The 25755-nt window shown below is 47.1% G+C and overlaps 1 protein-coding gene across 14 annotated transcripts in view; it reads left to right on the top strand.

Annotated features, from left to right (window-relative positions):
• The window catches only part of LOC142001423 (lethal(3)malignant brain tumor-like protein 3), a 119366-nt gene that overhangs the window by 33193 nt on the left and 60418 nt on the right, over positions 1-25755 (top strand). For 7 of the 14 annotated variants that reach the window (XM_074976641.1, XM_074976630.1, XM_074976635.1 and 4 more), the window contains 5 exons: positions 7465-7660; positions 8511-8627; positions 10003-10168; positions 18807-18864; positions 20722-20810. In XM_074976641.1, coding sequence (XP_074832742.1) covers positions 8566-8627; positions 10003-10168; positions 18807-18864; positions 20722-20810 — 375 coding nt within the window. In that variant the 5' untranslated portion in view covers positions 7465-7660; positions 8511-8565. Of the gene's footprint in view, positions 1-308; positions 7661-8510; positions 8628-10002; positions 10169-18806; positions 18865-20721; positions 20811-25755 lie in introns of those variants that run through there. The other 7 variants (XM_074976636.1, XM_074976631.1, XM_074976632.1 and 4 more) reach the window with 4 other exon arrangements.

The raw sequence follows: 25755 nt of genomic DNA, 5'->3' as shown, positions 1-25755 counted from the left end.
GGAGGGAGGGTTAAAACCTGCTGGCGGCTCCAGTGGAGGAGGTGGCGGCTTGTTCCTCTGGACTGCAGCAGCAGTACCTGGGAGGGTGTGGTGGGCCGGGAGGTTCAGCGGCCAGGCTGGGGTGGGTGTTGGGAGTGGGCCAGGCTGTGGGGTGCGCAGGGACCTGCAGGCTGGGGGAGTGTTGGGGCCGGGCTGGGTGGCGGGGGTGTGGGGAGTTGCCGCAGGGGGAGTGTTGGGAGCAGGCCAGGCGAGAGCTGCCAATCTCCCTGTCCTCCAGCCACAGGGCTGTGGGTTTCACCAGATGTCTATCTGTGAGTCTCCTTGCTGCCCCCGGCCAGGAACCCCATGGCTGGAGCCGAGCCAGTCGCGTGGCTGCGGATCTCCCCGCTCCCCAGCCATGGACCCCGCGGCTGGCTCATAAGTGGGGGAAGTTCACTCACATAGTGAACAAAGGTAGGTGTGTGTGTCCCTCATTTTAGCAAGTACTCGTTAAATGCGGGATGAGTGTATTGGCATCTCCAATGGTGATTTTCTGATCTGTGAAGAAAGTTCCATTCTTCAGCTTTCTGAACAGATGAAGGTTCCTCAAGATGCATGCCATGCACCTTTCCCAACCATCCCCCATTAACGTTAGTGAAAGAACCCTTGTGATCCACCAGTGCCTGCAACAGAATGGAGAAGTATGCCTTGCGGTTTAGGTACTCTGTAGTAAGGTGGTCTGGTGCGAAGATAGGAATATGCATTCAATCTATTATCCCGCCACAGTTAGGGAACTATCATGGCAAAACTGTCCACTGTGTCTTGCACATTTCCCAGAGTCACTGTCTTTTGTAGCAGAAGGGTATTGATTGCTTTGACTGTCTGAGTGATAGCAGCCCCACTATGGAGTTGCCCACTCTGAATTGATTGCCCAGTAACCAGTAGCTGTCTGGTGTTGCAAGCTTTTGCAGAGCTGTGGCCACTCCTGAATTGTCAGAGCAGGTTTCAGTTTGGTATTGCAGTGCTTCAGGGCAAGGGAAAGCAATTTGCAAAGTTCCATGAAAGTTTTGTAGCCACTGCCGATCATCCCATACTTAGAGAACAACGCAGCCCCACCAATCTGAGCTTGTTTCACGGCATCAGAACCAGTGCTCCACTGTGCACAAAGTATTGCATGAAGCCAGCTTCTCCCTATTCCTCCTCTCCAGTGCTTCACATTTCTGTATGTCTGTGCCCTCCTAAGAGACTTGGTCGCTCAGAAGGCTGCTTAAACTCTGCACATACTGTAGCACAATGTGTGAGGTGTGCATAATACTTGCCATAACAGTTGAAGATGGACAGGCTCCATGCAAGCCTTGCAGTGGCGTCTGCACAGAGAAGAAATAAGGGCACGAAAACACTTTGTCGGTGCTTTCGAAAGGGAGTGGCATGAGAGAAGTGCACTATGGGAGTCTCGCAATCCACATCCAGAACCACCTGTGTCACTTTTTTGTCCCATCAGATACTGGGATAAAAAGCCACAATGACAGAGGGCAAGAGAAACTGTGGGATAAGTACCCACAGTGCATTGCTGACAAGTTGAAGCTGCTCACTGTAATGAGGATGCACTCTGTTGACTTCATGTGCCAATGTGGACATGCACCCTCAATTTTACAAAACTGGGTGCTACGAAATCAACCTTAACAAATTCAGCCTAATTTCCTAGCATAGATGTACCCCAGCTACAGGCATTGTGCGCTGGATATTTAAATATTTTAAGTAAGTCACATAACCAACTGAAGTAATATGAAGCTTTGAAATGATCACTAATGAAAGACAAAGACCCTTTCAGAGCTTTTGTTAGTTTCTGAGCAGTTTTATTCTACTAAATGAAATGTCCACTACCAGTAGGTTCTCAGTTCTCTTTCAGGGCAAAAAGGAAATTTACAATTCCATTCATTCTCAAAAGAGCAGAAGTAAGGTGATTTTTCTTGACTCCAAGTATTTTTCAGTTGGGATTCTGCCTTCCCTTGAATAAAGGCATAACCAGAAGGGTCAGATCTTTAAATGGCTGTGACTTGATTTTTAAAAGGTCTTGAGCTTAATTCACCACTGTCTTGCTCCAGGCATACATTGCTGTAAGCTGCAAAGGGAGTAATGGGGATTCAGACTGATTGCATTGTGAAGTTGAACTCTTGTTTAAAAGCAGGTCCATTCCCTGAAAGTCAAATAATAATTAGGTCTTTGCCAGAGATGTCTGTATTATTTATCCATGCTTTGAAAATAGGATGAGTCAGATGTAAATGGCCATATGTTCAAATGCAGGGTGCATGAAGTTAGTCACCTAACCTCAAAGTCAGTTACCTAAGTAAGAGGAGACTGATTTTCATAGTTGTTGGTACCCACAACTGCCATTACTGAAGATGATGGATGCTGTGGGTGCTTAGTACCTTTGAAGATCCAAGCTGCTTGTGCTAAGTGATTTGCCCAAGACCGCTAAGTGATTTGCCCAAGACCACAAAGTGATTTTGTAGCAGAGACAAGATTAGAACTGTGGCATTCCTGGGTCCCACTTCCTGTGCACCCATTGAGTATTTTTGAAAGCCAAAGTGCAAAGAGCTGGACTGAAAGCTTGTCATTGTAAATTGAATTTGCTGTTTAGAACTGAACTTTCCATTCTAGTTTTGCAACATTTTAAATTATGGTGAGAGGACATTCAGTCTTCTGGCACAGTAATGTTTTCTGGGTCCTTTTGAAAGTTAAAAGGAAAACAAACACATACATGTGCAAAAGGGGAAAGTTCTTGCATGACAAAGCTTTTTCTAATTTTTTTCAAGCTGGTCTCTGTCATCTCTATTTCACTGACCATTTTGTTTCCCTTTACTTGGCTATTTGTTTTTATTATGATGTAGTTTATACTGATAGTTGATTATGAAAGGAACATTATCAGAAAAATAATTTCTTTATTATAATTTTTTTTCTAGTTTTTAAAATTACATTTATGAAACAGAAGGAAAAAGGCCTGTTGTAGCTAGCCCTGTTCTGGCCAGTATAAAGTTATTCTATACGTTGTGTTTTCCAATGCACGGGTCTCAAACTCCTGACCTGCAGGCCATCTGCAGCCCGAGCACTTCCCCAATCCAGCCTATGAAATACTTGAAAAAATCATTTTATCAGGCCTGCACAGCTGCTGGCCCAGGTGTGTGTGGCAGTGAGTCCCTATGAGCCACACCCCCTACACACAGCTCCCAGCACCTACATAGTCCCAGACACATAAGGCACCACTCAGTCTGAGAAGTTGCACTGGCTGCCTCTGTCGCAATGCCAACTGTCATGGCTGGGAAGCTTCTTGAGCTGATGCAGTTCTGCAGCCTGGTGAGATCAGTGGCTTTCACTTATGGTTTTCTTGAAACAGAGACAACTGGTGCAGGGATTGTGGAGAGTGGAGAGGCCACTGGCCAAGCGTCCCCGCCTCACCCCTGCTCTGCCCATGCCCCGCCCTCTCCCCATGCATCACATATGCACTCCTGACTCATTGCCTATGCCTCTATTTTTACGCTTTAATTAGTATGATTTTAAATAACTCACATAGTTTAAACATAGTATGATCTCTGTACTAACTGAGGGCAGGTCCACACTGAAGTGGAAGGTTGAATTAAGGTATGCAACATCAGCTACGTTAATTATGTAGCTGGAGTCAATGGACCACTGTCTCCACAGCAGGTGGTCAACGGGAGTGTTTGCTCCCATCGACTTCCCTCACTCCTAATAGCCGCGTCTACAAGTGCCGGCTACTTCGAAGTAGCCGCGCCAACTTCGAAATAGCGCCCGCCACGTCTACACGTGGCGAGCGCTATTTCAAAGTTGAAATCGACATTAGGCGGTGAGACATTGAAGTCGCTATCCTCATGAGGAGATGGGAATAGCGCCCTACTTCGACGTTGAACGTTGAAGTAGGGCACGTGTAGACGATCCGCGTCCCGCAACATCAAAATAGCGGGGTCCGCCATGGTGGCCGTCAGCTGAGGGGTTGAGAGACGCTCTCTCCAGCCCCTGCGGGGCTCTATGGTCACCGTGTGCAGCAGCCCTTAGCCCAGGGCTTCTGGCTGCTGCTGCTGCAGTTGGGGATCCATGCTGCATGCACAGGGTCTGCAACCAGTTGTCGGCTCTGTGGATCTTGTGCTGTTTAGTGCAAGTGTGTCTGGGAGGGGCGCTTTAAGGGAGCAGCTTGCTGTTGAGTCTGCCCTGTGACCCTGTCTGCAGCTGTTCCTGGCACCCTTATTTCTATGTGGGCCGCTTTGGTGTGTAGACGCTCCCCTGCAGCGCCTACTTTGATGTAGTGCTGCCCAACAGCACCAGCCCTGGAGGACGTGTAGACGTTATTAATCGAAATAGCTTATTTCAATGTCGCTACATAATAAGCTATTTCGATGTAGTATTCACGTGTAGACGTAGCTAATGAGAGCAGGCATACCAGCTCTGACACGGGCACTCTGAGTTTAATTTAGCATATCCCTACCAGGTGTGTTAAATTGAACTGTGGGAGATTGACCACAGCATCAATCTTCCTGTACGTGAACACGTAGCCTTAGTGGAACCCTTGCTCGTCTATAAATTAGTGGCACTAAGAGCCCAATGGTAAATTTCTCTATTTCCTGTTGAAGACAGAAGGAGTTGAAGTTGTTGTGCACCTTCAATAAATGGGCAATAAATGTAGCTAACAAATTTCTAGTTTCATCAGCCTGACTCATCACGATCACAGTATGTGGTTTTCATTTCTCTGCCAGTCTCTTGGGGTGCAAAAGCAATTGTCCTTGTTTGACTTTTGAATTTAAATATGTAGAGAAAACAAACCAGCCTCAGGGGAAATAATCAGATTGTGATGCCTACTAGTTGATATCAGCAGTGGACTTAGTTTTGTTCAGAGGTGCTTGTAAGTACTGTTTGCAAATGGCCATCCCACAAATTAGTTAGTCAAGTTAAACATACAGCACTTCCTAAGCTGCTTGAATTGGAGATGCATGATTGCTTGGACAGTGAAACTTGTCCTGTGTCAAAGATGAGCTTTTGCCCTCCAGTTAAATGAAGTTCTGCCATAGAACATGCCAGTGGTGTAATGTGCAAGAGACTTTGAGATCAAATGATTTGCCCATGGCGGTTGAGGCCTCTTTCTATAGGACAAGGATTAAATTGAATTTGTCACTGGTCTGTCCTGTTTTCACTCAGGTGCATAGGTTATGTGGTCAGATAAGAAAAATAATAAAACTTTTAGTTCAAAGATGAAAAGTGAATTTTTTTTCAAATTTTTTTCAGTTTTCATATTGTTCAGAATATATATGCAACACAAGGAAGTACAATTTGTAGATGATTATTGCATGTCAGATGCTATATTAATACTATTATTATTACTGCTTTCATTGTACACATAATCCACACAGCAACATATCTTTAGTTGATTCTCTTGCAGGAGACTTTAACTTTTATATGGCTGCAAAACAGTATAAGCACTGTAGGAAGTGAATACCAGTAACAGTGCAATCTGCCAGTGTTGCTTAGATAATGTTGCTCTTTAAAATTGTTTAAGGCATCCCTGTGCCACAGGAGTGTGGGGCTATGTGCACATTGATGGGTTTGTGCTGACATAGGCCCAAATTCTTGAGCCATTTATTGTCAATGGCAAAGTACCTATGAGCTTGAGAGAGACCAGTTTTGCCCATAAACTGTAACATGGGCAATAAGTATGTAAACTTGATTGAACATCACAGCTTTCTGTTTTGTAATTTGGCCCTGAAACTGTGTATTTGTTTCATATCTTGAACTTTTTAATTGGGCTATTAATTTAATCTAATGGTTTTGTTTTTAATTTTTTTCTTAGTCAAATTACACATTGAGTTTCTCCTGTCTTTTGAAAGCCACTAGCTGTATGCAGCATCACTCTTAAAAACATTCATGAAATGTGACAGGCCTGTTGATTCCATGCTGCTTTTGTTTTTGAGCCCTGGCTTCCTTTCTTAAAAATCAAAATATAACCACCCCCTCTCTCCTCTGCCCCCCACAAAGTCTAAGCTGAAAAATGGAACAATGTGTCTCAGAGAGAAAATGCACCATCACCCTGACTTCAGATTTTGATGGAATAGGTAGGTGCCTTAGACTGGAAGGATGGAGTTGGTACCTTGCGAGGTAGCAGCATACAAGTGAGAAATTGAGGAGTAGAGTGAATTAGTGTCTTTTAGTAGAACACTGAAGTTAGCACGCATCCATTTGTTTGGGTAGGGAGAAAGACTTGCCTTAAAATGTTTATCCCATTCAGCTTCAGTGACAAAACAGAGTTGGAGTCACCAAATAAGTAGTGGATTCCGAGTGAGATTTCTGGAAGTTTGTTGATTTTATTTTCCTCGTGACTTTTCTTCAGTTAATGTAGAGTTTGTACATATTGGCTGCAAGAAGGTATTTAAGAGCGTTCTTTCATTGCTGCTCAGAATGCGTGCCAAAGCCCTTTATAGCATTGGCATGGGTAAGCCTCTCTGCCCCTTAGTTAAGCTTTGGTCTGGTAATGGGAGGAAGCAATTTTCAGCCTCTTCTCACCCCGAATGTGCAGGCTCCATCGCAGCCCCCACAGGGCAGGTGCTTACAACCCTCTTCACTCACCACACTGTCTCATAAAAACACATGGGAGGTCCAGGGCTGCTGATTCCTTAGACACCCATCTGTTGAGCACCTATCTGGCCCCTGTAATCGGGTTTCCTGGGCCCTGATGCACATTTTTTCCTTAGGGCTTAAAGATAAGTAGGGCTCAGTCAACGTGATGTTAATTTGAACATATATATTGTTCTGACTCTCATTGAACTCACTTGAATACAAGTGATTTTATCAAGTGTCCCATATTCAGCACAAGAAAATATGGTCCACCCTACCAATGTGCCAAGGCATGGTAGGCTGTGTGTGTATGGAGGAGGGGGAGAGGTGTATAAGGGGCAGAGGCGGCTCTTCCAAAGGGTGTGTATTGCACTCTACAAAGAACTAAAACTACTGGTAAGTAACCTCGTTCTTGACCGTTCCTACTTGCTAGAGGTTTTGAGCGGGGGGGTTGCTTCCATTTGGTAACTACATTCTAGTCCATTTTTTTCATCAGACTAATCTTGAAGACTCAGGCCAGGGAATTTGGCCAAGTTACTCTTCTTTTACAGACTTCATAGAAATTGCTCCAGTTTGTTTGCTAGAAGTACCAAATGTTTGAATTACATAAAAGGGAAGAAATCTGATGCAGAAAAGAATGTGTATTTTACTGTGTTTAATACTGAAGTGGATCAAAAGCTTTTTTATCCTACCACCACTGAGCAGGCATTTCCTGTTAAAATAAGATATTTTTAATGACCCCATGTTGTATGGAAAGCAGTTTCTCTTGTCAATAGCATTTTTGTGCCAGTTCTGCTTGCATATTGAATCTCATGCACTATCCCCCTTTCAGACCTGTTTGATGCTGTTTAACTTGCTTATCTTCTTTAGTCCCTTTCTTTCCTTTGTAACCTGTAGTTACATTAAAGTGAATTTGGAACGCTAGAAATTGTTACTAACGTACGAGCAGAAGCCATAAAAACTCTCTGGGCTCCAGCAGTAAACACCAGCATAGCTGGCCTTAACCCCGGTACTTCCACTCTGGCTGCCACCAACATCCCTGCTGCTTCTGGCACTGCTTCTGAAGGTGAGCTTTCAGCACTTGAGGAACCAAACACACAGCATAACAGGACATTGGAACCACATATTTTATGAAGAGCTTTCTGTAACAGTACAGTGCATGCTGGCATACACAGTGCAGTTGTGACCGTTTTAATGAATCACTCTGTTTTAAAATATATATATGCATATTTTAAGAAAGTATTTTGAATTAATTCAGTTTCCATGTAATCATAATAATACGTAGCTTTTATCTAGCATCCTTCAGCTGAAGATCTAATGTGATATTAGGTCAAAATTTAACTTATGTTAAGAAGAACCTAAATCAGGGAAAGCTATAAAATAGTTGTGTTGGAATCATCACATTCATCTTTTATGTCAGTTTTGTTGTGTTTGACTTGTGTTTTTCTTGCTAGTGTAGAAGCATTTATATATATTCAGAGGCTTTTAATAGCATTCCTCTAAAGTAAATTTTTCAGGGGTCTCCTGACAGAGGTGTTCAGCAAGTCTGAAAAATATGTATGAAAACTGACTTTTAAAGCAGAGCAGTTGCAAGTGTTCCCCGCCCTCCCCACTCCAAAAAAAGCTAGTCACTCTTAACAAATTTCAACCAAAATTTGCACTTCTCTGAAGATACAGAGGCACTAAAAATAAGTCATCTAACTGGACCTTGCATAGAGCCATGAGATTTAATTCTTTGTCACTTTTACAGAGGATCATGAGTTTCACTAATGTTAAAATATCATCTTTAGACATTACCTCTTTACAGGAGGTGTAAGGCTTAGTTAATGAACATTTGTACAGAGTATTGGGAGAGCTACTTGGTTGAGAGGTGATAAAATTCTTCTCTAATCACTGTCATTGTCCGTCTTCTGCAGAGTCCAAGACAACGTGCTTAATTCTGTCAATCTAGCTTGTGAAAACTGTGAGCAAATGGACTGCTTGGAGAATGGGAAGTTCTGTACTCGAACTTGTTCTCAGCAGCAGAAAGACAAGTAAGAAACTGTACATTAATTTTCCATTTAATATTTAATGAGAATTTAGTATCTGTGGAAGATTTTGCAGTGATAGCAATAAAGCTACAAAGCAGATATCAGCAGAGCACTGGCAATGCTTACTACTCACCCTAGTTCTGTCCTGAAGGTGCCATTTGTAAAGACGAGAAGAATATTCATTCTCCAGCACCTCAGTCTTTGGCATCTTTGCCAAGATGGCCAGCAAAGACGTCAGTTTGGGCATATGTCCACTACATGGTGAATCGACACTGCCGTGATTGATTCACCAGCTGTTAATTTATGCTGTCTGCTTAGGTGTGATAAATCAATCTCTAGGAGCTCTCCCATCAACTCCAGTACTCCATCAGGATGAGAAGAGTAGCCACAGTTGAAGGGAGAGGAGCCCCCACTGACCTTACTGCATGGAAGATGCTGCAGTATCTCGAGTGATGGGGGTGGGGGAGGTCAGTTTTTAAAAAGCGTAAGTTGGAACTGCCCAGGTCAGGCTTCGTTGTCACTCCCTGTGCTGTACCTGCTCTGAAGATAACTCCAGGATTTAAGCCTCCAGGCCTGTCAGTCTGGCATTTCCCAGGAAGGAGGATGTTTAGGGCTGGGGCTTGGGAGACGCAGGTAATCTCCTTGAGCTAGCACAGATTTCCTCTGTGGCCTGGAGCAAGTCACATAGTCCTTTTAAGCCTCAGTGCTTCAGCTTCAAAAATAGATAATAGCACATGCCTACCTTACAGAGATGTTGTGAGGATAAATACTTTAAAGATGGTAACGTGATCAGGTAGTGGGCTGGCAGGGCTATGTAAGCACAATTGTCAGAATTTGATTTTTATTTTATAATTTCAACATTATAATACAATTATAATAATTATAATATTAATGTTTATTTTTAAGCATTTTATTAAAATGATATCTATTTAAATGTTCATCATTCTGCAAAATTATATAGTGGTGTCAGAAAATTTGAAGATTGTAGATGCTGAGATTAAAAAACTTAAAGCTTTGTGAGCATTAAAACATGAATAGCCAACATCATGTATCAAAATAAATGTAGTAAATATCCTTAAAGCAAATTTTAATAAGTTTTCAGGCAGAATTTTTCATACTTTGCCTATCTATAAATTTTAATTATTGTAGATGAAAAATCTTTTAGCTGATTTTATGTGTACAGTGAAATCCATATTTACTGACGTACTCATAAAAAGCTGATCCTGCCAAGTCTATATATAAGTACCTAAGATAGATAGAAAATCTGTCTCTTCCCACAGATATCAAATTTACTTCTTATTTGGTAGCCCAAGCCCTGCTCACAACCCACGCACTGGCTATCAAATGGATTTTTATTTTAAATTGTGGCTGTTTGCAGTGACTCTAAGGACATCTCAGCTGATGGCAGAAACCGAATGAGCGGCAGAAACCTTAATGTCAGCATTGGCTGCCAAGTTAATGAGACTGATAGACCCCTCAAGCGACTCCAAAGGAAGAGGAAACTTCTGAATTCTGAGGACGAGGATGAGAATGTAGATGATGAGGTAAACAAGATTGTTGTTTACTTTGTTTGAAAGGAATTGTAACAAACAAGGCTAGTTACCAGTATAAAAAGAAAATCAAATCCAAAGTGTATATTCTATTTACACTTGTAGTCTCCATGAATCATTAGGACTTGAGTCTGACCTCATTACACTAGGATAGATAGGAATATCTCAACTGAAAACAATGGAGTTATGTTGATGAAAAACTGACAGGAGGTCACAACTGAGCTTCTTCTTCGAGTGTCCCCGTGGGTGCTCCACATTAGGTGTCGGGCTCGCCCGGCGCCGCAGATCGGATCTTCCAAGCAGTTTCTGCCGGACCGCGCATGCGCCGGTGCGCGCCGCTCCCCCGCGCGCTCCCGGCCATGTGCGCGATCCGGTCCCCGCCAGTTCCTCTTAACCGCCGTCGGCTGCAGACGGAATCCAACTAGGCTAAGGCCAAGTAGCGTATTCAACGACTTTATCTGTTTTTCTTTAAAGTTTTTTTCAGGTACTTAGGCTACTATAAGCTAGCCGGTTGTTATTTTGTAAAAAAAAAAAAAAAAAAAAAACAACGAACAAGCTACGAGAGGGACAGCTCAGCCAGTCCCAGTAACAAGCGCCGGAGGCCAGGAGCTAGGGCCATCAGCCCTCCTGCTAAGGCAGGCCATCGGATGGGGAAAACGGCACAAAGAAGGTGCTAAGTACCCACTTAAAAACTCAAAGACTCACCAACAATGTCCTCTTCAGGCTTTAAAAAAACGTGAGTCCTCCCGAGAGGCGATGCCAGTGTCCGATGGGCACAGTCTATGCATAAGGTGCCTGGGGGAGTCCCATGTGGCACAGAAATGCGCCTTCTGCGCTAAATTAACAACCAGAGCACGGAGGGACAGGGAGATGAGGATAAAAATGCTGCTTCTTGATAAGGCCCTCCAGCCAGAAGCGCTGGAGCGGCCGCAGCAGGAGGGACCCTCCGGGGCCCTTAAAAGGAAAGCTGCCTCCCTCACTCCATCAGCGCAGAAACGGAGGAAAGTATCTCCAGCCCGATCCCTGCCGGCAGCAACAGCGAGCGGGACGGGAGGAGCAAGCAGCCCCCAGCCGCAGCAACAGCTGATCGGCGGCGGCACGGAGAGCCACGTGGAAACGGCTCAGCCTCCGATACTCAGCCAGCCACCCCGCACCGCAGGCAGGGCGGCGGCTAAACAAGCGCCGGTACCGGCGGCACCGCAGGCAGCAGCACCGACCCCCGGGGAACCGGCGGTGCAGAGAGCGCAGGCACGCAGCCTGCCGGCACCGAAGGACACCGCACATGCGGCACCGCCCTCGAGCGTGCCGAGCTCGGTGCGGACGGGGCCAGAATCCCCTGTATGCTCCCCAGCCCGATCCCTGCCGGCAGCAACAGCGAGCGGGACGGGAGGAGCCAGCAGCCCCCAGCCGCAGCAACAGCTGATCAGCGGCGGCACGGAGAGCCACGTGGAAGCGGCTCAGTCTCCGATAATCAGCCAGCCGCCCCGCACCGCAGGCAGGGCGGCGGCTAAACAAGCGCCGGTACCCGCGGCACCGCGGGCAGCGGCACCGACCCCCGGGGAACCAGCGGTGCAGAGCGCGCAGGCACGCAGCCTGCTGGCACTGGAGGACACCGCACGTGCGGCACCGCCCTTGAGCGTGCCAAGCTCGGTGCGGACGCCGGAATCCCCTGTATGCCCCCCAGCCCGATCCCTGCCGGCAGCAACAGCGAGCGGGACGGGAGGAGCGAGCAGCCCCCAGCCGCAGCAACAGCTGATCGGCGGCGGCACGGAGAGCCACGTGCAAGCGGCTCAGCCTCCGATAATCAGCCAGCCGCCCCGCACCGCAGGCAGGGCGGCGGCTAAACAAGCGCCGGTACCACCGACCCCCGGAAAACCGGCGGTGCAGAGCGCGCAGGCACGCAGCCTGCCGGCACCGAAGGACACCGCACGTGCGGCACCGCCTTCGAGTGTGCCGAGCTCGGTGCGGACGGGGCCGGGATCCCCTGTATGTCAGGGGCGGAGTTACCTCCTCAAGGGAGGGGGAAGACTGCACACAAGAGGGGGCATTGCAGCCCCTCTCTGCACAGGGCTGTGGAGTTGCTTTCTCACAGCCCTCCGCTATGTTGCAGACTCCAACTAGAAGGCAGGGGTCCCCCCCCAGCCTACCCGGAGCCCCCTTCTCCATTTCTGCAACCAGCCTCACCCTGGCTGGGACCACGCAGGGCATAGACACCATCGGCAATCTACTAGGGAAAAATCCCTACAAACGATCTCGTACCCCCGAGGGCAATTGCGACCGGGGACAGAGACTTAAGCATCTCAGGGGGGACTGGTTATGGAACCCCGAGATTTTTCCTCGCAAACCTCTAGTGAGAGGGTGTACCATCATCAGCAGGAACCGGAAGGGTCCAGAGAGACGTACCCCAGCGGTTCCTCGCTCTCCTCCCCGGATGAGGCTACGGCCCCGGGGGACGTCCATCCTCCGGACGATCTCAAACAGTTCCAAGAGCTGTTTTATGAGGGTGGCCTTCACGCAAGGCATCCAGACAGCAAAGGTGCAAGAGCAACACCATAAGCTCCTCAAAAATCTGAGACCTCCGGCCTCCTCCAAAATAGCAATACCGCTGATGACGCAATCTTGGAGTCTACCACTATGATATGGCAGACTTCTGCGACTATTCCGCCTGTCCACAAGAGAGCGAAAAAAAAAATAAATAAAAATATATACTTCGTGCCGACGAAGGGCATGGAGTTCCTGTTCAGCCACCCACAACCAAATTCTTTGGTGGTGGAGTCGTCGCAACGTGGGGGAACAGACAAACATGCCAAAAAGCTAGAGCGTTTGGGCAGAAAGGTCTACTCCTCCTCCACGCTACTGTTGCCAATGGCAAATTACGCAGCGCATCTAGCGAACCGTAATTTCGACAACCACATTAGGTTAACCTCCCTCATGGACTCGCTTCCAGAGGGCACGAAACCAGTGCTCAAGGCCATCATCCGACCATTTTATAACCAGTGGCAAAGGATCACCACACACAAATGGGTGCTGGAGATCATAGCCACGGGGTACGCCATCCCCTCCCAGTTGCTCCCACCGCCATGACCTCCACCCGGGGCCCCACCTCCAGGAGGCCTCCCATGTAGCGAGGCTCAAGCAGGAGGTAGACCATCTCATGCTTGTAGGGGCAGTGGAAAGAGTGCCGGAGCAACTGCAAGGGAGAGGGTTCTACTCGAGGTACTTCCTCACGGGGAGGTCCATCTTAGATTTTCGAGGCCTCACCGGTACCTGCGCAAGCAACGCTTTCGGATGATCACAAACGCCTCCATCCTTACGGCACTAGACGATGGAGATTGGTTCGCAGCCCTCGACTTACAAGGTCCTACCGTTTGGGCTCTCCTCAGCCCCCAGAGTCTTCACCAAGACCTTGGCAGTGGTGTCAGCCTACCTGCACAGACAGGGGGTATTTATATTCCAGTATCTGGATGACTGCCTACTCAAAGGGGCCTTGAAGGAGGAGGTACTACGCATAATATGTGTCACAGCAGGCACGTTCTCTTCGCTCGGCCTGCTTATCAATCTGACAAAATCAAAGATAGACCCCACACAGGACATAGAGTTCGTAGGGGCACGCATAAATTCTATTACAGCGAGGGTGTATCTACCAGAGACTCGCTTTCGGGCCATCGGCTCCCTCGCGCAAGGCTTCACCTTCAGCCCTATGGTGCCGGTTCTGACGTGCTTACAGCCGCTGGGCCACATGGCAGCAGCGACGTTTCGTAGAACAGAACGCCAGGTTACACATGCGCAGCATGCAGCATTGGCTGGCGAGCGTATACAAACCGGCAGCACACACTGTTCACAGGATGGCGTCGCCCACAACAGAGGTGCGCAAATCCCTGCAATGGTGGGTAAACCCCGGGAACCTGCTAACAAGGGTACCCTTCCACCAACCACACGTATCGGTTTTTCTTACTACAGATGCCTCCGTCATAGGGTGGGGAGCACACATGGGCGAAGAGGTGACGCAAGGGCTGTGGTCCTCCATGGAGCAGTCACTTCACACAAATATACTGGAGCTCAGAGCAGTGTTCAACGCCTGCAGACACTTTCGAGACCAAATGAAAGGCAAGGTAGTCGGGATCAGTACAGACGATACCTCCACCATGTTTTATATAAATCGGCAAGGAGGAGCTCGGTCCCGTGCCTTATGTGTAGAAGCAGTCCGGTTGTGGAACTGCTGCATCGCCAACAATATAATCTTGAAAGCCTCGTACTTACCAGGCGCTCGCAATGTGAAGGCAGACCAGCTGAGCAGGCGTTTCGCACTCACGCACGAGTGGCAGATCCGTCCCGATCTGCTGCAACCAATTTTTCCACGCGTGGGGTTTTCCCCAGATAGACCTGTTTGCTACTCAGCACAACAAGAAGTGCCCACAATTCTGCTCCAGGGCAGGACTGGGACGGGGGTCCCTGAGGGACGCCTTCGCGATCTCATGGAGGGGCCCCCTGCTTTACGCTTTCCCTCCCACAGTGCTCATCCACAAAGTGTTGCAGAAAGCCAGGAGGGAAGGAACCTGAATGATCCCGATAGTCCCAACGTGGGATCGACAGCAATGGTTCCCCCTACTCCTGCGCATGTTGGACCGGCCACCGATGTCCCCTCCGGTGGCGCTGGATCTGCTCACGCAAGCCCAGGGGTCCATAGTGCATCCGCACCCCCAAGGCCTGCGACTACAAGCGTGGTTAATCCATGGCTCAGCTCCCTAGAGAGCACATGTACGGAGGAAGTGCAGCAAGTCCTAGAAAGTAGCAGGAGGACTTCCACCAGGAAGACCTACAAGCAGAAATGGACTCGCTTTACGGCATGGTGTTCTACCAAACAGCTAGCCCCCTTTCGGTGCCTATGGCTGTGATATCAGAGTATTTACTGGACCTCAAGAGAGGAGGACTCTCGCTATCCTCGTTTCAGGTCCACCTGGCCGCCATTTTGGCGTTCAGACACGAAGAGGAAGGGCACACGGTGTTCGCCCATCCCATGGTTACCAGGTTCTTCAAAGGGCTGGTAAGCCTATACCCCCCTAAGAAACCGCTTCCACCTCTGTGGAACTTGGACCTGGTGCTTAATGCGAAAAGGGGACCACCGTTCGAGCCTTTGGCCACGGTTTCCCTCTGCCTCCTTATGATGAAGACGACCTTTCTTCTCGCAATCACGTCAGCTCGCAGGGTGAGCGAGCTTGAGGCAGTTATGGCAACGCCACCCTGCACTGTTTTTCCAAGGAGGCGGTAACCATACGGCTGCATCCAGCCCTTGTTCCTAAAGTTTCTTTCAGAGTTTCATACTAACGAACCTATTGTTTACCCTTGTTTATCCAAAGCCTCATAACTCTAACAAGGAGGCGCGCCTACACCTCCTGGACGTGAGGGGGCGCTAGCTTTCTATATGGACAGGACCAAGTCCTTCCGGAGAACGGATAGGCTCCTAGTCTCTATCGCTCCCAAATCAAAAGGAGAATGTCTCTCTTCGCAGAGAATCTCTAAGCACATCGTATCTTGCATAAAAATGTGCTACAAACTCAAAAAGACTCCTTTACTGGCCACGCCCAGGGCTCATTCCACTAGGGCAGTGGCAGCATCAACAGCCTTTTTTCAAGGGCGTTGCGCTAAAAGACATTTGCAGAGTGGCGACCTGGTCATCCTGTGACACCTTCGCCAAACATTACGCCCTTCACAGGGTATTCCAAGAGGATACCCGTCTCTCAGCAGCGGTCCTCTCGGGGACAAGCTGCACATAATCCGATTACCCACCTCCTATCTTGGGTTACTGCTGGGTAGTCACCTAATGTGGAGCACCCACGGGGACACTCGAAGAAGAAAGAAAGGTTACTCACCGTAGTAACGGTGGTTCTTCGAGATGTGTCCCCGTGGGTGCTCCACTACCCGCCCATCCTCCCCGCTCCGGATCTTCTGTTTAGTGTTTTGCAGGAGCATCCGAGGCGGTTGGTCAAGGAACTGGCGGGGACCGGATCGCGCACATGGCCGGGAGCGCGCGGGGGAGCGGCGCGCACCGGCGCATGCGCGGTCCGGCAGAAACTGCTTGGAAGATCCGATCTGCGGCGCCGGGCAAGCCCGACACCTAATGTGGAGCACCCACGGGGACACATCTCGAAGAACCACCGTTACTACGGTGAGTAACCTTTCTTTTTAGACTATAATTTGTCCACACCTATAATTTACATATCTGGTGCCAGAGAGTTACAAGAGTCTTTTACCATAGTAAAAATACACAACATATACACTGTACTTGAGTATAATCTGTATACTATACTACTGTATCAACATCTGAAACAGACAGTGGAGCTTCAGTGTTAGCACATCCAGTGCATGTGCCATTGTATACCTTTCTATATCGTATAATAGCTAGAGTCTGATGATGGGAGAATAAAAATATCCCAGAAGTTTTGAAAAAACTGTAATGTATGTAGTCACTAGTGAAGTAAATCACTGATATTTTTTTCTTGAGAAAATTGCATCCCATCTTTGCCACCAAATCTTTCAATTTTTTCAAATGTCAGAGTTACACTGCATTGTTTTCTCCTTGTTCTTCAAAATAGTGCAATATTATTTCTGAGGCATGCCTTGTCCATTATGAAAGCACTTTCAACAGACCATGGGAAATCTATACACCCATCCTCTGAGGCCTTGTCTACACGAGAAGCCTCAGTTGACAAAAGTCACTGTCGGAAGGGATTTCCTAGGAAAACTTCTGTTGACAGATTGCATCTACACATAAAAGCAGATCGAAAGAGCAATCCGCTCTGTTGACAGAGAGCAGCCGGACTGTCTGTCATGCTTGCAATATAATGGCTGACTGGGAGCTCTGCAAACAGGGCTGCCTGGTGAACTGGAAGGCCTGTCTGTCGACAAAACAGCCCTGGAGCATCTACACAGGTTTTGTCAACAACCTTTCAATAAAGTGCTCCCCTTTTTTTCCTGACGAAAGCCCAGTTTTGCTGAGAGAGCCTCTCATGTAGGCATAGCCTGAGTCTTGAGCTCTCTGTGTGCTGTTAAAGTGCATATTCATGTACGTTTCTGATCAAGGGAAGGAAGCAGTTCACAAGATTAGCATTCATAAAATCAGAACTCTGCTGTCTTCTCTTTGAAAGATCCATACTCTGATAGGCGTTATGCAGGCTGCCAAGTCATAGTATTTTTATTTATGTTCATGTGTTTTGCTTGTTTTGAAACACTGAACTCGGTTGGAGCAGTTACTGGTAACACAGGCTAAAGTAGCTAATATTGCATGTGGTTTAATTCCCAATGCTCAGCTTTTTTCTGAGGCGTTGTATGCAAGACATCAAAACTGTCTTCCTCCTCCTGTCTCTCCCTTTCTCTTCCCCTGCCCCGATTTTAAACATGTTTAAAGGGTCTTGGGGCACGTTTTGGCTCAGTGTTTTAAACTTTGCCTTTCTTGGTTTGCTTCATGAAACAGAAATCATAGAACTGGAAGGAACCTTGAGAAGTCATTAAGTGCAGTCCCAAGCACCATCTAAATCAGGCATGTCCAGCCCGCAGGCCGCATGCGGCCCTGGACAGCTAGTAATGCGGCCCCACAAGATCGTAAACTTTTAACATTATTATGTGATTTATATACATTAACTATATTATATATTTTATATGCGGCCCAACACAATTCCTCTTCACTCAATGCGGCCCAGGCAAGCCAAAAGGTTGGACACCCATGATCTAAATCATCCCTGACAGGTGTCTGTCTAACCCACTCTTAAAAATCTCCAATGATGGAGATTCCACACTGTCCTACGCAATATATTTTAGTGCTATCCTGACAATTAAGAAGTTTTTCTTAATATCCAACCTAAACCTCCCTTTTTTCAGTTTGAGGCCATGGCTTCATGGTCTATCCTCAGAAGTTAAGGAGAATATTTTTTTTCCCTCCTCCTTGTAACAAGCTTTTAGGTTCTTGAAAGTGCATGTCCCCTCTCAGTTTTCTCTTTTCTAGTCTAAACAAACCCAGTTCTTTCAATCTTCCCTCATACGTCATGTTTTCTAAACGTTTAATGATTTTTGTTGGTCCAACTTGTAACACTTCTTTCAAAGTGATACCCAGATGAACTAACATTTCTTTGTATTTTAAAACTTACTGGACATGTTGATCTGTGATACTTAAAGAAAAAATACATTTTCTAGAGGTGTCTGTGTGTGCCAGCAGTTACTTGGAACTTCTGTTTACTTCAATGGCTGGTGAAATATCCTTTCTGTTTATCCACATGCTAGCATAGATAGGCAGAAATGTGTGTGACTCTGAGGTGTAACATAGCAATAAGGTTGCTTATTGCTGAAAATTCTGCAGTGCATTACAATAGATATTTCAGTCCTTTACTACACCACAATGGCTTATTTAAATGATCATTGGGAAACACTTTTTAAAGAACTTTGGGATCCTTTAGGCTAATAGTAGCTGTGTATGTAAGAGAGCTACTGTTACTGTAAGCTCTGGTTTGATTTAAGGAGAAATTATAGCAGTCAATATTTCTGTTAGTGACATGGTACATATTTTTCATACCAGCATTGAGAAATGACCAGGGGAGACACCAATATGACTAAACTTTTTTTTTAATCATATTGTGTCTAGGAGAAGAATAAATCAAATAATATGAAAAGCCGCAGAAATACTAAACCTCTAAAACAAGGTGAGCTGAGCTCATGGTCTCTTCTCTTATTATTTGCACATTATACTAGGTGTTGTAAAATGGATCAGAGTAAACAGAGAAAACAAGGTCAGTGGAGCGAATTAAACGAGTAATAGTACCTTTGTTAGGCACCTATTACACTGTAGCAGGTTAATTTGTAAAAAGGGGATCAGATGGAATATTACAGGATCTTGCCTCCATGTTGGGCACAATATAAGAACCTAGAAAAAGCAGGTCTGATTTAAAGCCTGTTGAAATCAATAGGGCTATGTCCACACTACAGCGATCTTTCAAAGAAGTTCTTCCAGAAGATCGCTCTGAAAAAACTTCTTTTGAAAAAGTGCATCCACACACAAAAAAGCAGATCTTAAGATAGAAAGCATCTGCACAACCCCGAAAGAAAAGGCCAGTGATCAGAAAATCTGGTGCCATGAAGACTGCTTTTTTGATAAAAAGGGCCTGCGTAGCATCTACACATGCTTTTTTTCAAAAGAAGCTTTCGAAAGAAGGCGCTCTTCCTGATATGGGAGTGGAAGAGGGCTTCTGGAGGAAGAGCCGTGGTCTTTAGATTTCGGATCAAAAGAGCGCATTTTGTGTGTAGACGCTTCGCATGTTCTTTTGCAAAAGGGTCTGATTTTTAGGAAAGAACTTGCTAGTGGGATCATAGCCTGGGCAATTTTCCAATTGATTTCAATGAGCTTCAGATTATACCTGTGCTTATGAAATTCTAAATAGAAGATATAATGTACAGGGAATTGTTTATAGACTTGGAAGGTGCTGGGTTTGAGATGTATTATATACTTGAAGGGAGATGGTTATAATTTTTAATAGCCATTTAAAATGTAATTTTTCTTCTTTGTTAGTGTGTTTCTATTGTGATGAATCCAGACACTGCTTTGTGATTGTTTTCGCTATTCATGTACAAATATGTTTGCTAAGTGAAAGTTTGTTTGGTTTTTCAGTTGGTTCTTTTGGGGTTTTTTTCAGCTGCTGTTGTGTACTTTTCCTGTGTTTCTTTAGTTTCAGTTACACTCATTATCTGTTCTCCAACATACTGGGTGGAGAAATTGTTTTCCACTTTTTTTAGTTGCTGCTTTAGGGCTGTCCAAGCATTGCAACACCAGCACTCCAGTGGCAACTTGCCAACAGCCGGTATGCCACAGTGAATTGGCATGTAATTTAACATAATGTTTCTAATGAAAAGTAGATGCAGTCACAATATCTCCTGGGATTTGTATGTTCCTCAAAAGATAAATAGCTTCTTAGTTTAGTTCACCAGCAATTGAAAGTGATGGGAATAGCAGTCATCAGATGCGTTTGGCCCCCTGGCTGAGCTTTCAGCTCCTCCAAAACTCTTTTACCTGTCACAGGTTGAACCTCTCTGGTCTGGCACCCTTCAGACGCAACTGGTGTTGAATGAGAGAATTTGCTGGACCACAGAAGATCAGTATTTTCTAGGAGCACTACCAACACTTCCACTGGTTACTGGGATCTTAGAAGACATTTTGGGGTAAATTATAGCTAAAAACAGCAAAGAACACTGAGAACCAAGACTGATGTCTGGAAACAAACTTTATGGAACCACAGGAAACTTGACCATAACCATGATAAGTAGTTGTCCATCTAACTAAAATCATGATGGATTACAGATGTAGTCCAACAAGGGACTTCTGGATGAGAGAGGTTCAACCTGTATTTAAACTTTCAAGGAGAGCTAGGTTGCCATTTGGATCTGCTCCAGGTGGCAGTATTGGTGGTTCAGTGAATGAGTAGGAGCAGGAGGCGATGGCTGCTCTGCATTCAACACTCTGTCTTCCAGGAGATAAACATTCTCTCTTTCTGGTTTTGATTATCCAGTTGTTCCGGGAAAGAAGATGGTGTGGAACTGGGTTTCTTACTTGGAAGAGCAACAGATGTCAGCTGCTCACGTCAAACTGTTCAAAGAGGTTGGCAGCCCCTTAGATACTTTCTGTGCATTACCAAATTATTAACCCCTTGGTGCTAAAATAGGAGACTGCCCTAATTCCACTAGTTGCAAGTAGTGCTTGGGTTGCAGGCTGCATAAAAATGTTGACTTGCAGCATCATAAATAGTGTAATAAAATCAAAACAAAAAGCAGTAAACTAGCACTTTAAAGACTAACAATGTAATTTATTAGGTGAGCTTCCGTGGGACAGATCCACTTCTTCAGACCATAACCATACCAGAATGCATCTTCTATGGAGGTGGTGTGTTCTAGTAGTGATAGGGAGGGGGACTTGTCAGGGCTCTTGTGTTCTATTTCCAGCCATAACGCTGACTTTTGCTGCATTGCAATAATAATGCTTTGCCCTTAAAGAACTCTTCATTTGTAAATATCACAGTACTTTGTAAAAAGGAGCAAGCATTATCTGCACTTTCACTTTACAGATGGGACAACTGGTAGGCAGAGAGGTGACAAGTGGCTTTCCCAAGGACATGCAGCAAGTCAAGGACTGCATGGTGACATTGCGTCTGATGAAGCGGGTCTTTGCCCACGAAAGCTTATGCTCCAAAATATCTGTTAGTCTCTAAGGTGCCACAGGACTCCTTGTTGTTTTTACAAGTCAAGAATGGAATGCGACAGCTGCAGAGTCAACAAGTCATACAGCCTCTTTGCCTCAGTTTATGACTAAAGCTGCCATTAAAATGAATAAAGCCGGTCAGCAATTTTTGGCTCAACATTTTTCTATTGAAAAATGTCAGTTAGTCATAAACTTTTTGTGAGACAGAATTTATTTCAACACATTTACAATTCAAAAAAATTTGGAAGCGGAAAAGGTTTTGAAATTGTTGAAGCATTCCATTTTGACACTGAATAAATACAAAATTGCAGAGTTATGATTCAGACAGTTATTTTTAAAAATAAGCTCATTTGATTTAAATAAATAAAAAGCAGTCAAAATCGGAACAAAATGTTTTGCTTGGTCTGAACAAAAACACTTTTGGATATTTGGTTTGTGAAAAGTTTTGAGAATTCTGACTTTTTGTCCCAATTCAGGGCAGGGAAACTTTTTGAAATCTTAAAAATTTTTGTGGGATAGGGAAACTGCCCCACAATAAAAACAAATATAATAATGTATCTTTATCCATGTCTGTACACAGGAATTTTTTGATGTTGGGTGTTTTTGGTAAATATGGACACTCCCCCCCGACCTCCAGCTGGCCCTGCCTCCCTGCTCCTCCTCCAGCCATTCCCAGGTTGGCTCCCCGAAACCCCACGCAGCCCAAATACCCCACCTCAGACTGAACCCCCACCCCCACACACACAAGGCCCAAACATCCTCCTCTGACAAGCCCATCCCAAAGATTCACACCTCTCCCCCCCCCCCCCCCAGCCCATGGCATGGAAGGAGAAGGCTTCCCTGAGACAAGGGGTGGGCAGGCAGTGGCAGCCTCAGGGGATCGTCTTCCCACACCCTCCCTCCCCAGCACTCACCATGTGGTGCTCCACCTTGCCTCCCGGCCCTCTGAGCCCCACTTCTCTGCAGACAGCTGGGAAGGCCTCCAGCCACCCAGCGGGACTCCATGGCCTGGAAAACAGTGGCCATATCTGCATGGTGAGTCCAAAGGGAGGGAGGCAATCCCCTGTGGCTGCTGCAGCTGCTGCTGCCACCACTTGCCCACCCCCTGCTCCCCCTACCACAGTTCTCCACAGCCAGGTTGGTCAGGGAGGGGCCCAGGGTCAGAATGGGGCCAGAGCAGGGAAGGGGTGGGGTGCTCCATTGGGGGTGCGTTTGCACTCCTCACCCCCATGGCAATCGATTAAGTCCTTATTACCTCACAGAAGGGCTGTGAGTCTCAATTGGTTAATTTAAATTTGTGAAACAATTTGAGGTTCTCTGAAAACTAGTATAAAGAAGCAACATATTGTTCCAGAAGCTAAATCAGGGGAGGAAGAATTAATTCTCTAGATTTCAGGTATGATTGACTAGCATTTAATTTGTTTTAAATACCTTATTTTTCTTTTTAAGACAAAAATGGAACTAAGTAACATTTACACACCCTTTGTAGTTTTTGCATGTGATCTTGGCCACGAATAAGGTATGTCTACACTAGCACTGAAAATCTAAAAAGTTGGCACCCTTTCGAAAGAGCGTGTGGCGCGTTTACCGCATAATGCGCTCTTTCAAAACTAAATCAGAGGAATGCAGACCAGCTTTTGGTTTCGCACCTCCGTTCCCATATTAGGAAGAAAGCCCCCTTTTGAAATACTCTTATCAAAAGAGAACATGTGGATGTTCCATGGTGGCGGCCATGGAGGACTGTGGAGCCACCCTGCCCTGCTGCTTCTGGGCTCTATGGTGTGTGTGTTCAGCCATGCTTTAAAGCCCCATCGTCCCAGAAAGCCCTTTTCAGGAAGCTCAGAGCATGCTTGCAGCAGCCCGAGCACAAGCTCCAGCTATATGCCTAATGGTGAGGCCAAAAAAAAGAAGACAGTGGCCAGCAGCCAGCCTCCAGAGAAGCCCAAGGCTGCTCCACCCCAACCCCACTGCCCCATCCCCGCCAACCTATCTCAGGGCTTGAAGGACTCTGGACAGTCTCCAAAGAAAAGGGCACCTTCATGGACTGAGCCCAAGCCAAGGGACCTGCTTGGACTCTGGAAGGAGGAGGAGGTATTAAAGGAAATGGGGGACAAGTGGCAAAACACAGCTGCATTTGCTCGCCTCTCCAAACACCTGACTACCAGAGGCCACCCTGCCCACACCCTTGACCAGGTGCATAGTAAAGTAAAAGAGCTATGGCAGGTGTATTCGAAGGCCAGGGATACCACTGGCCAATCAGCTGCAGGTCCCACAACCTGTCCCTGCCTCCTGGGGCCCAGGGAGAGCTCCCTCCCAGCAGCCCTCTTGGACACAGTGTCTCAGGAGCTGAGCCACACTGAAGAGGAAGAGTCCAGAGCAGAGAGCTGCTCAACGGAGCCTGCTACAGAACCAGCCACCAAGGTCTCCAGTGACAAGAGGGACCTTGTTATTGACATCCCATCATGCTCCTCCAGCTGGGTGATGGCCACCTGAGCATCAGCAGACCCTGTGGAGGATCCCTCCAGTAAGTACCTGATGGGGCACACGCTCGAGCACCACCAACAAGCCACCACCAGACCCAGTGCACCCATGCCAGACACAGAACAGGTCCCCCTGGGACAGCACCACAAGCCACATGCACGAGGATCTGGGTGTGTGCTGGGCCCTGAAGGAGTGGCCGGGAAACCCAGTGGAACACATCATAAGCTAATGATGCCTAGTGCCTGCAGGGAGGTCGGGGCTTGGCTTTTCAGCCACCAACCATGGACTATGTTCCTGTCCATCCTTGCAGATGCTCTGGAGGAGGGCCAGGAGACCCCCTGACACTGTGGTGCTCCACATCCAGGAAGAGGAGGAGGGGCAACAGTCTCCACCCCTCACCCACAGAAGAGGAGCTCGCAACTGGAGGGCGACACGGCGGGCCAGTGCCACAGAGGCACCCTGTTGGCTTGGTGACATTGCTCAGCAGCATCTCCAGCTGGACTCTTGCCAGTACACCTGGCAGAGGGAGGCATGGGCAGAACTGGTGATGCACCTCAGGGATGTCACTGAGGTCCTGAGGGAGCACACTGGGCTCCTCAGACAAATCCGGGCTCCCCCGCTGCACCTGCCCCCACTCAGAGCCCACACGCTGCTCACCCTCCTGAGCAGGACCCCTCCACTTCCTAACCGACAACCCTCCTGCACATCCCAATGCTGCCAACCTCCCCGCCACCAGGCCCTACCTCCCTGTGCTGCCCACCCCTTCAGAGCCCCTCCGTGCACCCTGTACCAGAGTGCGGAGGATTACATGGAGCTGATGTGGCTGAGGGCCATCTACGCCTGCCCTGGAGTAGCACATTCCTACCATGTTTAATGTCCCTATTACCTACCCATCATATTCCCCATTCCCTCTTCCACTTAAGTTGCCTCTACCCCACCCAGAATATTCCCTCTTCCCCCACTCCTGGTTAAGGTCCTGAATTCCCCCCGTCCCAGTTGATTTCCCCCTCCCCACTATCAGTACAGTTGCGCCCCCCTCCAAGTTTTGTTTCCCCACTCTCCTGTGTGGTTTGAGTCTCTTCCCCCACTTTTCCACCAACCCCACCTGCTTAGATAAACCTTGTATATAGTTATCTCCCTGTTTGTTTTATGCAAAATATTTGTACAGTTGTAAATTAAACAGTTTTTATTAAGACATAAATCATTATTTTTGAAACAATGCATTGTCCCATAATGTTAGTAGGGGGGACTGTGGGGGTGGATGTGGGTGAGTTGTGGTCATGGTGTGGAGATAGAGAGGGTTGTGTGTGCAGGGCAGCAGGCGGAGGGCTCATGCGTTGACTGTGGGTCAGCATCACTGAGCTTCATGGGCAAATACCTCCTAAAGAACATCCCAAATGCAGACCTGTCCCGTTGAGTCTGTTGACTTGGGGTGGGGACCAGCTGTTCAAAGCCAGGACCATACTCTGCCACCCACTGTGGGGTAACACCTTGCCCTTACCTTCCACAATGTTGTGGAGGACACAACAGGCACCCACAACCTGGGAGATGTTCCATATCCTTACCTCCAGGCTCATGAGGAGGCACTGCCTTCGGTTTTTCAGGTGCCCACAGGCTTGGTCCACCACATTGCGAGCCCAGTTGATGCACATGTTATATGCCTCCTGGGAGGGGTCAGGATGGCTGGTGTAGGGCTGCATCAGCCAGGGCATCAGGGGATAGGTGGTATCCCTGCCCCTGATCTCCCAATGGGGGACAAATGTCCTGGCCTCCACGCAGTGGCAGAGCCTGGAATTATGGAACACACTGGTACCGTGTGTCTATCCCACCTAGCCCACATAAATGTCTAAGTGGCTGGAGCACTACC

This window comes from Carettochelys insculpta, chromosome 24, assembly GCF_033958435.1.
Source record: "Carettochelys insculpta isolate YL-2023 chromosome 24, ASM3395843v1, whole genome shotgun sequence".
NCBI classification, from domain to species: Eukaryota; Metazoa; Chordata; order Testudines; family Carettochelyidae; genus Carettochelys; species Carettochelys insculpta.
Note: the sequence above shows the minus strand (reverse complement) of the source record. Positions and strands in the feature narration are given on the sequence as shown.